Raw genomic sequence first — 12,687 nt, 5'->3', positions numbered from 1 at the left:
AAAGGAAATGGCTTCTAAGAAGCCCCTAATTCAGGGGAGCGGTGGAAATGCAGCCGCGTTGGGCTGGGTAGTGTCATCGCTTTTTTTTTTCTTTTTTTTCCCCTCCTTCTTCCAGAGATCCATAACACAACAAGAGATCCGAGTTCTTACATGCAGAATGAGAGGAAGCCCCGAATTAGGTGCAGTTCTGGCGGATGCGGTTCGCTTGCACTCTACCTGTCTGATAGGAATGGAAATCACAGGGAAACTTTTGTAGTTCTCTGAAAGAGTCAAAGACTTTTTCCAATGCAGTGAAGCGATTTCGGGGATTAAAAAACTGAAGCTGTTCCGACTCCCAACTTGTCTGGCGAAACTATTAAGTGATATGGAGGTGCTCATGTGCACCTATTTTCCCCGCAGTAGGCACAAATCGGCATTAGGGAGAGGAAGGTACAACTAAGTCCACTAACAAGTGTAGCTGCGTTTCGGGGTACTGCAGGCACGCAAAAGCTTTTGAATCATTCCAAGACGGGAAACGTGTGGGAAACGTCACTGCGTTTTCTGCAGTCCGAGACAAGATTTGGGCGAGGGCTAGTTAACTTGAGTTTAAATTCTCTCCATTTAACCTAGAAACGGAAGACCCAGGCATCCGTTCAAATAGGTCAATGACTAAAGACTGCATTGACAAACTTTGCTGCCGAAGAAAGTAGATATCTTGCTTGAAACTAGTTGCTTTCTACCGAAAATGTAGATGAGGGAGTTGACAGTCCGCTTGTAGCAAATGTTTTAAGGTCGCTTGACTTCGTCTAGAAGAAAAGTGACCGAGGCTGGACTGTATAGCACTTTCAGATTCTCTAATAATAAGTTACATGTAATTCTCACCCCGCGCATTGTATTCCAGAAATGAGTATGACAGGTAAGAAGAAAATGGAGGAAGAGCTAAAACAATCATTGCATTCAACCAATCTTTTAAACGTTCAGGATTTGTAAATTTTTCTTGCCCTCGGAGTGTAACTATAAAGATCGAGGCCAAGCTAAAATGAGTCTTAGAGTGACGACTTCAAACTTAGGGATTGCCCCTTCGCCCCCCGGTCCCGTGTTTGGCCGCGGCGGCATCCAGCCCTCCCGGCCGTCCTGCTTTGAAAGCCGCTGTGCTTGCCCGCGGCTGTGGGAAAGCGCCAAGGTCGGAATCACTGGTGACAAGTGGTTATTCGTAGCCTAGTGTGGCATTTGCACAAGGTGAATCATTCCCGGCTTTTCTCTGAACGTGTTCTGCCTTTTCTGTTGTTTTGCCATTATCACTGCATAGCCTTTTAATGTCTTTGTCTCTCCCCCCACACCCTGTCCCGTATGTTTCCTCCACAGCGGAGTAGCTTTGTCCAGAGCTCACTTTGAAAAGCAGCCACCCTCCAACTTGAGGAAATCCAATTTCTTTCACTTTGTTCTGGCTCTCTACGACAGACAGGGGCAGCCGGTGGAAATAGAGAGGACAGCTTTTGTGGACTTTGTAGAAAACGATAAAGTAAGGCTTCTTATCTTTCTTCTTCCTCCTTTTTCTCTTCAGATTTGACCTCTTCTCCTTCCCCAGAGAGCTGCTAACCTTTAATACCTGTTGTCTGTGTCCCTAACAAAATACAACCAGCTCTTGGTCAAGGGTTCGGGTGCTTCGGCAGAGCTGCTGCCCTCTGTGTGCTGTTATAGTTAACAGGGTTTGCAAGCCTCAGCTGTATCGGGGAATACAATGGGAATTTGATACATCAATTTAAATTAGTATTAAAAAATTGCATGGGAGTCAAATCCATTTTTTTTGTACTTGACAGGTCTGCCTAGGTACCCTAGCAGAAGTGAAAACTAAACTGTAATATGTCATAGAATCTGTTGAGCTTGATTATATTTCTTAACACTCCAAAGTCAATGGCTGGACTCAAAAAAGCATTTGCTTTTGGATTTTAAATTCATATGTTAAGCACTTCATATTGCTTCATGCTATCGTTGTCTTTTTTTCTCTTTTTTAGTTAAGAACAAGAGTTTTTAATTGTGAAGGGTGCTCATAAATAATTATCTTTCAGGAAATTACAGGGAAAAAATCATCCAAGAAACATCCCAGTAACATAACCTTCAGGAAATAAATATACTTAATGACTCAAAACAGCACTGTTACTAAAAACCAAGAACGCTGAGCCTTCCCACTATCCATCTGCTTTATAGTAACTGACTTGAAATGTACAAGCTCACCTTAGTGTTTGATCTTGAAAAATTTGAGATCATAATAGCAAATAAGGTGGCGAAAAAAGTTCTTGAACTCCTACAGGAAAAGATGTCAGCAGTATTTTGTAGTTTGTCCTGGGTCATTCGGAAGGTTAATATATCCCAATCAGTGAATCCACCTTGCAGAATTTTAATGAACTTCGTTGTCACTTCCGTAATGATTATCAGCTTTTGCATTTTAAATGTGCCAAATAAGTACTGGAAGATATATAGATATATATAGATTTTTTTATTTTTAATTTTCTTTTTCAGGAGCAAGGCAATGAAAAGACAAACAATGGCACACATTACAAACTCCAACTCCTTTATAGCAATGGTGAGTCCCCCTTCCCTGTCACCTTCTGTAGATAGCAAACCAAGGTAAGGTTTGTAGGTGTTGTCACTAGTTTCTAAAACACACGGAAATTCCTTTGCATGATGATGCCTCCTCAGTATGCGAATGGGCTCTGAAGTTTACCTTGCGTTGATGGCCTTGAGGTACATACTTGTGGAAACAAAATAAAATGGTGTTTTCAGAGGATGTTTAGTAAGTCACTAGGTGAAACTAAATGTATTAATTCCTGTGAATGAATGAATTCTTGTGAATATCTGTAACAGTGTTACTTATTACTCTTCTCTCTCGCTCTAGGTGTCAGGACTGAACAGGATCTGTATGTTAGACTCATCGATTCAGTCACTAAGCAGGTAAGCAGAGCTAATATGTGCTGTGCTATCCTGTCCCATCTCATCCTTGCTCTTTCCTACCCCTCACCCTGCGTGTTTTTTTCCTCCTCTGGTATTGCTGGTATTACTGGACCTTAATTTTGAATTTGAAAAATAATATTGAAAAATAATGCTCTCAAATCTCCTCTTTGCCTCTGCTGACTGTAGGTTTTTAACCATTTTCTAATGAGTATTTATGTATAAGCTGCCTTCCCTGCTTAAAAAGACTTTTAGGGAAGGCATTTATTTGCAAGCCATGATGAGCAACGGTAAAAAGACTTCACCTCAAATCTGAATATTATGTCAAATAAGTAATCCCCTAATGCTACTGGTTTACTCATTTTCTTAATTTTTGTAGCCCATAACTTATGAAGGACAGAACAAGAATCCTGAAATGTGCAGAGTTTTGCTCACTCATGAAGTCATGTGCAGGTAAGATGACTTTATTGACAATATATGATTTGCTCAATAAGGCAAAGTTTGCTTCCATAGATGCCAAAATCATCTTTCCATAGAAGATGTAGGTAGGGGGAGTTTTATTTTTGATCAGAGAGACTCTTCCTGTAGGAAGACCTTTTTACAGATGGATAATATTTAGTTTCAATAGAGTGTGTTTTTTATTTTTTATTTGTTGTTGTTGGGGTTTTTTTGCGCAACAGATTTGCAGACCCCAGGCCCACAGTTTGAGCTACACTATTTTTGTTCTGTAAACTAGGCGTTCTCGTGTGTTGTTTAAATACAGACTTTTCACTGCTTGCTTCTTAAAATATTCCCGCTTACCTTCCTAAAATGGGCAGCATGACTTAAAGATTTTACTTGAAAATTAGAAGGTATTTTTCCTGTAGTTTTCTCTAGCAAAATATTTTAACATTCTTAATTTAATTAACATAATAAATGTTCTTTAATTTTCCTTAGTTTTCCTACTCCCTGAAACCCCAATCAATCCAAAACCTAAATCCTTCCTTTTCATACCTTGTAAGCAATATCTATGGGACTTCCATCATTTAATTAGGAAGACGCTATTTTTAGCATGTAAAGTGAAAATTAGAGGATAAAATGCAGTTGAGGATGTTTTTAATAACATTTGTGCAAGTCTGTAGTTACATGTACCTTATGTATGTACATTGTGCTTCCATGGTAACTTATTACTTTTCTTGTTCTCGTGTAATTAAATTTTTTTCAATACATATAACAATGCAAACAGTCAATGTTCTTATATTAAAATGTGTTAAATTGTGCGTAGAATGTTCTTTCATAAAATGAAAGGCAAAACCAATCTTGACCTTTATTAAACACATTTTGTGATTTATTGTATTAGTGGGAGGGGGTTAAGCTGTTGGACTGAATGTTGCTTCTTTTAACATTGATGTTCACGATAAGTTTTTTTTTTTTTAAAGTAACCTTCTAAATTAATATAGTAGTAAAAGTAGCTTAATTGGATAGGCTTCTTGCTGTCGGGGAAAGTCCTTAGTTTCAGTACTTAAAAGGTTATGAAATAGCTGACATAATGTTGAATACAAGAATTAAGTAAATGTATAGTGTTTATGTATTTATACATGCATTAGATATTTTAGCTTTTGTGCTTTGCTCTCATTAATTAAGAATCTGAGCATTGTTCCTTTTGACCAACTTTTACATATGTACGTACACACATAGCTTATGTTGCGTGTGAGGTATGCATAAGACACACTTTACCATGACCTGTAGATGTAGTAGCAAAGATTAAATGGATATATGATACTTTTTGGCATGTTTAGAAATTACATATTTATTTAAATATATATGCTATCCTTATTGGTGAAAATCTTTACCTCTCTATAACTAGATGAACATTAGAGAAGAAAAATTTTTGAATTTCTGTGCAGTTGTGTTCCTGTTTGTAATAACAAAATGACAGCATACTTTTTCTCCCCCCTTCCTGGATGGGGATAGGTTCTATTTTAGAAGTTAAGAGATCTCAGCAGAGCTCAAACATCAGCATTCAAGTGTACTACTTCCCATTCAAGTGTACTACTTTAAAATAAAATTCAGTTGGCTTCTTTTTCCTTGCTTCCTCTCGCTCTGTCCCTCCACAATAATCCATCCTTTGAAGTATCTTTGAACACTCTGTTCACCTTTTATATACCTGGCTTCCACTGATGCCTATAAACATATTCATGCTTGATTTAAGGTAGTGTTTTACAAATGTAAACCATTATTCAGATTATACTGAACTCTCCTGCTTGATAGATTAGCCAAGGAAGAATTACAACTCAGGGACTTCCTTTTCATGTAATACACAGATTAGTGAACCAAATCAAAAGCTCCCTGTAACCTAATCAAGACATTTGATTTTAAATGTCTTGTTTTCCTAAAGTATCTCTGAACAGGATGCTGCGTAATCTGAAGCGGCATTCCACATATCACTTTGAATAATGCCAGGGGAATGGATCCAACTCCAGTTAAACTTGACATTTTATTTTATTTCTTTTAAGTACAATAATCAAATCCTCCTCATTGTGTGCTGCTTAAGTGGCAGCATCAATTTTTAACGCCCCAGTTTAGTTTGCATTAGTAACAGTATATAAAAATTTAATGCACTGTACTCAGTCTGCTGTCCAAATTGATGCCTACTGTTTTTAAAAAGAAGGGTCTGTCTGTCTTTCTGCTCCCCTTCTTCCAGTCCTTGTTAGTTGGAGATAGGCTTTTTTTTTTTGCCACCCCCCCCCCCCCCGGTATTTTTTGTGTATAATCACACATGCAGATATTCATGCTGTATAGAGACAAGTGCATCCAAAACTCTGCATTTTCCACTCAGACAGTGACAGATGCATGCTTAGCAGGAAAGTTGTCTAAATATTGATATGGCTACAACAATCTGTCATACCAATTGAAAGTTAAACTCTCAACTCTCAATAATTAGTGCTTTCAGTGAGCAGCATTATTTATTTATTTGCAGATCTGAATTTTTTCATTTGGGTTATTACAGCCTAATGGGAACTGTTCCTATTAGGTGGGTCTATTGCAAATACGCAGTCTTTTCCCCCCAGTGGTTGGAAAATCAAGGTAAACAGTCTCCTCTCCTGGAATAACTTTTTTTTTCTCTTCATCTTTTTCTTCCAATTATCAACTAAGAGGAAACTAGTTGTTATGCTGCTGCCAGCAACCCCCTATGCCCTCAATGCTCAGAGGGTTAAAAGGTATTATAATTTGAACAGAAGTAGTCTCAGGGCCTACAGCTGGCTAATAACAGAGTTGTATTGAGTGCAAGCAAGCCCCACAGCTGTGACTTTCGCCACAAGGCTCAGACTAGACAGGAGCTCTAATCAGCTGGGCCAGGCGGCCACTGGGGCCTGTGTCTTTATCGGCCAGATGGTGTGAATTTAGACACTTTTGTTATGCAATTGCAGGGAGGAGTTGGGGAGAAGAAAACAAAACAAAGGCCACCATGCTGTGAGCTTATTTGAGTTTGAAATTAGAGACAGATTTTTGGGGGGAGTGGGGGGGGGGCGAAGGGAGGGAAGTTGAGGGCTGAATTTTAAAACCATTTTAGTCAAGTGTGAGGCGAGGGAAAAGGGTGCAAGTTCTCCTCTGACATGAGCCTTCTGGGGTATTCAGTTTGTAGATCTGGCATCGAGCGTGATGGCTTTTTGGTCTGCCTTGTTTTTATTTTTTTTGTGGGACTGTTCATAATGTAAGCCATAATTTTTCATGTGTAGATCTCATTAGAAGGGAAAGTAATACCACTCATAGTGTAATAAGAAAAGGTGTAGAAAAGAAAAGTATTTGGCCTTGATATTCTTTTAAGCAAATGAGTACCTCTGAAGATATGTTCCTAAGACACTGTTGTATCAGAAGCTTAAATATGGCTAAAGTCATGACATTAATTTTCTTTAAGTGAGTGTTATAGGCTTGATCCTGGACCACCAGAGTTTGGGATTTTTGCCACTGACTTAAATTGGAATGGGTCAATTATGTTACAGGTAGCACTTGTAAAACAAAGCCAGTGGAAATATTAGTACTTGAATACTGTGATGAAATACTTGGAGACAGTGGTCTAACGATTTGAGAGGTACTTTTACTAGAGCTTTGGCCTGAAATATCCTTAATCTGTAAAAACACTCTGGTTTATGTGTAGACTACTCATTCACTGGAAAAAAGCGACTGTTTTCCCTAATAAAGAGAAAATGTTTCATATATTTTGGGGCTCAAAAAGTGTTATGGTCAAAGGGAAATGATCTAGTAATCTAGCAAAAATCTGTTTTCCAAATGAGGAGTGATAAGAAAGTGGATATTTGTAAAATGTTTGGAAGACTTTAGCTGTAAACTACAGTTTTAAAAGGAAATTTTTTAAGTATTACTAAATGTAAAGTTCATAACTTTGATAATTGTGCAAACTAAAATAAAACAAGATACGCTAATTTTGGAACCCAGACACATTGCACTCCAATCCCACATTATTCATTCTAAACACTTACTATGCAAGGAAATGGCAACCTCCCTGGGAAGTGCATATGAGCTGATGAGATGTGGTGGAGGTAGTACCAGTTTATTCTGCCTAAACATTACTGTGGTGTGATGCAGTCAGATGTATTCTTGTTATGACCATCTGCATAACTTATATGACTAAAGGATATCTCTTTTAGTATTATTGCAAAGAGAGGAAATAACTTCTGTTTCAGCTAGCCGTAAAAAATATAACACCACTACAAAAATATTTAAAAAATTGAGTTCCTTTTGTTGTTTATTATAGTGGCATGTTACGTTAGAAACCAACAAGGTTTTGTTCCTGGTGGTATTTCCAATGCAATGAAATATTGGACATGTCAAAAGTACATGCCAAATTTATATTCTTCTAAGTGAAGGTTTTTTTTTTCTTTTTCTATGGAAAATAATACCTTACATCTTGTTTTTTATTACAAAAATATGCAATTCTTTATAAACAGTCATAAGGCAGTGAAACGCATAAGACATACTTAAAACAAAGTTAGGAGTCGGAGGGAGTGGGGAAATTCTTAGCTAGCGTGAATTATCATAGCTTCACTGAAGTCAATGGAGCTATGACAATTTACAGCAGCTAGAGGGTCTGCCCCAGGGATTTTTAAATATTTAGTGTATCTTCTTATTTTAAAGGGACTAACGTTGATGAATAAGTGCAGGTTGGAGGCGAAGGGAATGTAGAAATGTTGAAACAGAACTGCTATTCAAATAGATCTGCTAGTTGTATCATCTTGTGGGCAATTTCAACTTGCAAAGGGGAAGTTCCTGGCACACTGTAACTTATGGATAAATGCATTTGAAAATTTTCATGCCTAAAGGAGTGGTTTTTTTTTTTGTCTAAACACTTATTTCAGGTATTTATAATTGAATATTATGCATTTCAAGAAAAAAGCTACTCTATCATATTTTGTACTACCTTCAGTGAATTCAAGCATTTTAGCTTTATATATATTTTTTTAACTGCTCTGGTTGCAATTTTTCCTAGGTGGAAAGCAGTGGGATTCAGATTGGCTTAAGAATTTCACAAATGTATTCAGCCCCCATACCACTGTACAGAAAACTAAACTATCTCCTGATTCTGTAGGTGTAAATTTGAACAAATTCAGAATGTGATAAACTTAATTTGGAATGGCATTTGTGTAACTGAGGGCATAATCTGATCTAGTGACTTTTGAAGCCTGCGGAAATTCTGGTACAGAATATACTTAAAAGTTCCATGATTACACTCTTTAAGTTTTGTCTTCCTCCTTCCTTCCCATGTTAAGTTTTGTCAGAATAAACTATCTGAGCACTGAGACAGCTTAAAACTTCTAACAGATTTTGTTGCTATAAGATAAATTTTTAGAATGGAGAGAGAAATTCAGACCAAGGACTGCTTTTTAAATATATTAACTTTTGGTACTCAGCTGGAGTAATTGAAGGGAACATCACTCTTGTTTACAAGTGTATCAGTGGAAATCGAATAATGATCTGTCTCTTGATTTTTCTTGAAATGGGGAAAAGAGATGCAGTGGTTTAGTTCTTTTTTCCCTAAATACAATTTAATTCAGTGGGAGTGAAGAATGCTGAATAGCTCCTGAGAGTGGGTTGTATTATTCTGTGCTGTCTCATGATATATATGTATGTATGTGTGTATGTATATACACACATACATATATATATACACACACACATACAGAGTCTTTGTGTACGTGTGCATGCGCATACATAGATGTGGATACAACATGGAAATCATTCTGCAATGTGTACTTCATTGCAAGCTCCTCAGGACAGCAGCATTATCTTGCGTTTTCTTGCCAGAACAGATAAATTTGTTTATTTTATCTGAGATATAGGAGCAGTAATTTTTAATCTTAATAAATGCGTCCAAATTATATTGTAAACTTATCAGAGATAGTTACAATTTCTGTACAATCATGCAGGTGGCCACACAATCAAAAATAGGTATAAATGTAAGCTTAATATTCAGGGCTTATCATCACTGAAACAATTTCAGAGATTTAGAGATGAAATTCCAACCTGAAAACTTTCTCTTCAGATCCTTAATACAATCTAACTGTATGTTCAATTTATTTTTTTCACTGGTGTTATTATACAGCTGAGGTTTTCTGTGAGCATATGAAACTTCAGGGTTACTTTATATTTAATAAACAACAAATCAGATATTATAATATAATAAACCAGTAGGTTGCTTATAGTCAATTTTAACACCTTATTTTAATGGACTTTTAACCATACACACGATTCTCATGTCTGTAATGTGGTTATAACATCTGTTAATCATTTATAAATCCTTTATAAATAGAGCCTTAGTCTAAAGTGTGACCATATTGCTGTTCATTTTGGCTCAGAATTTCAAAAAAGACTAAAGGGAGCCAAGTGCCAAACTCCTGCTAAAATAGACCAGGATTTGGGCACCCAATTCCCTCAGTTCTTCTCCATTCTGGAAATCCTAGCCAGAATTTTCTCAGCCGCTTTTCTAGGCATGTATTGAGTCCTGAAGTTTGCCAAACAAGACTTTTAGGTGGTTGCTTTGCTATCAACTGTCACAGTAATTCTTTAATCATGGTTTTCTTCCTCTCTCTAGTCGGTGCTGCGAGAAGAAAAGTTGCGGCAACAGAAATGAGACTCCCTCTGACCCCGTGATCATTGACAGGTAGGAAATGAATCCTCATTTTTCCACAAAAGCAAACCCAAACTGTTGTGTGTGCTTTGAGGCAGCTGAGGGTCTTGATGGTTATCTGTTAGCCTCTGCTGTTCTTAGATATCTGTGCTTCATGATTCTTTATAAAAATGCTAGCCTAAGAACTGGTTACCTTTAGTCCATCTGGGTTTACCTTGACAGAATTGTTGATTCTTTTTGTTTTGTTTTGTTTTTTAATGATATTTTGCATGTGTATCATTTTAATTGTGACCAAATATTCTATGTATGCGTCTCTGAATGTTGTCTGCTCGCCAGGGATATGATCCAACTGGATCACTAAAACAGATAAAGCTTTGAGCAGCCTGGCAGCTTCATTAATATTCTTTAACAAAATAACCATATTTTTGTAGAAATATAGGGAGGAAGGAAGGCATGATGACAGAAGTGGAGTGCATTAGCTGGGCTTAAAACTGATAGTTTTGGGATTGCCATCAATTTTATGCAGAACAGCAGCTTCATATATTACTCAGTTCCAGATCCAGTCCTAGGTTCTGCTTGTCAGTTTCTGGGTGAAAAACACAAACGGGGGAGAACAACAGTTGGTTAAATCATGAAATGATGTATTCAAAATTGACAGTGTTTGCGGTAGCTTAGGAAACTAGCCTGTGGAACTCTGCCACAACGTGGTGTTTAAGATCTGAAAATCAGCAAGATTCAAAAAGGAAAAACGAGAATACACAGAGCTGTTTCAAAAAGAAATGCCACAACCAGGATCTCCAGAAGGAGAATAGTAAATAATGAAAAGTCAAGAAGAAATCTTTTCCCCCAGATAGATTATTCTGTAGTAACTGTTTACAGAGTTTCTTTTCCCTGGTACTGGTTGCCAGTGGAGAGCCAGTGCTGAAGTGGATGGATTGAAAGCTTGGTTTTTATGTCTGTATGTATCATTAATGTTCTATCTACATTCCAATAAGCATTAATTGACATTTTTATGAATTTGTTTTGGTATTCAGAATGGTCAGGGTAGTTTGAATAAAGATCTACAATTATTTCCTGCAGTTTTTCATCACAAAGTTAATCTAAATCCTTTTGGAACTTCTGCTGTTGTGATGGTGGGATCTTCCCCTCCCCTTTTTCACCTTTATTCTTGTCCTTGCAAATTGTGGTTGGGTAGAAAGCTAGGAAATCTGGCAAACCATAATTGGGCCAGTTTTGTTTGTCCCATCTCTCCCCGTGCCCCCCCCCCCCCCCCCCAAACTAGAAGCAGAAGTCCTAGACATGCCATCTTGACCTTTCCTTTGCAATTTTTATCCTGATTTTGGCTGTGTTGATGTTTGCTATTAATCTGCATTTGGGAACTTTCCAATTTGAAGTCTGAATTTTTCTAAGGCTTGTTTTGCTGCTGGAGAAGCAGCATAGCATAAGACAGTGTATTGGCTTATACATTAAGACCATGAACCATGAAAGCGGGAGGGCCTACCACTAACTGAATTTGTCATCTTGAGCAAGCTGTCCATTCTCATGCGAAATGAGGATTCTGCTGCTTTCTAGAGGGATTTGAGATTTGTTAATGTAAAATGCAATGGAAGTGAAACCATTGGAGAGAGAGAGAGAATAGGATTATTCTTTTTAACAACCGTCTGCAAAATATGCATCACAAGTCATCTGTGTGGATAGTGAGTCTTAAGCTTTCCTAACTCGCTCTAAGTCTAGAATTTTCACTGAAAACTCCCCTGCCAACAGCAATAAGGGTTCTACCACTTGCACGGAAGTATCCTCTAGGTTGAATTTGGCTGTTACTTGTTGAGTATCAGTTCCTCCCCTCCATCTCTCTTTGTCTGTGTGTGTGCCTCTTTTTCTGGAAATCGCAGGTGAAATCTAGAGTCCAGCAGGGGTGGTGGTAATAAGGTAGATGACAGAAATAAGGGGGGTTGCCTGTTTAAAGCTTTTTTCCCTTCGTTTTAAAGGTGGAATCACTAAACTGGGTTTTGGCCCCAAAGGAAAGAAACAAATACAAATCTGCACTGCGGTCTGGAGGTGGCATGGTTTAGTGAACAGTGCAGTGAATAGAGAAGTCACAGCTACATCTTTTTTTCTTTGTTCTACCACTGATTGGTAGTGCAGCATCAAGCAAATGACTCCCTTTTCTGTGCAGTTATTTCTATTCCACTATTTTATCCAGTTAAATAAGTTTTGAGGAGTAAGAGGTAATCCTGTGTATTGCATCTTATTTAACATATGTAATGCAAATATAACAACAAAGCTATGTTGCACATATCTGTTCATAGAGGAACTTATCTACTCTGTTATCCTGACGCATTTCCACAGCAGTAAGTACAACTGCTTCAGAGTTAAACTAAACAGTCCCCTCTCCCAAGGTATAATCAATGTGACTAATCCTTCTGTCTTTCAAACAAAAACCTCTGTTAGAGAGCAGTTTGTGTTCTGGACTAGCTTGGGAATGTGGGCAGCAGTGTTCTTTTTTTTTATTTAGGGTGACTTTATATGGCTTCTTAGGAAGAAAACATCTATGCTTAACAACTCAGTCATAGGTGGAGTATCATTTTTGAAGTACAACTTGCATCCCTCTGCAATCATGCAGCCCAATAAATATG

The 12,687-nt window shown here is 37.6% G+C and overlaps 1 protein-coding gene across 6 annotated transcripts in view; it reads left to right on the top strand.

The window, feature by feature from the left end:
- EBF2 (early B cell factor 2) overlaps positions 1-12,687 on the top strand; it is a 143,090-nt gene that overhangs the window by 1,769 nt on the left and 128,634 nt on the right. For 5 of the 6 annotated variants that reach the window (XM_026081817.1, XM_026081820.1, XM_026081815.1 and 2 more), the window contains exons 2-6: positions 1,345-1,501; positions 2,500-2,563; positions 2,876-2,931; positions 3,308-3,381; positions 10,016-10,084. In XM_026081817.1, the coding sequence (XP_025937602.1) occupies positions 1,345-1,501; positions 2,500-2,563; positions 2,876-2,931; positions 3,308-3,381; positions 10,016-10,084 (420 nt within the window). The remainder of the gene's footprint in view (positions 1-1,344; positions 1,502-2,499; positions 2,564-2,875; positions 2,932-3,307; positions 3,382-10,015; positions 10,085-12,687) is intronic. The other variant, XM_026081819.1, reaches the window with a different exon arrangement.

Source organism: Apteryx rowi, unplaced genomic scaffold, assembly GCF_003343035.1.
Source record: "Apteryx rowi isolate R43461 unplaced genomic scaffold, aptRow1 scaffold_56, whole genome shotgun sequence".
NCBI lineage: Eukaryota > Metazoa > Chordata > Aves > Apterygiformes > Apterygidae > Apteryx > Apteryx rowi.
This window is presented reverse-complemented; position numbering and strand designations above follow the sequence as displayed.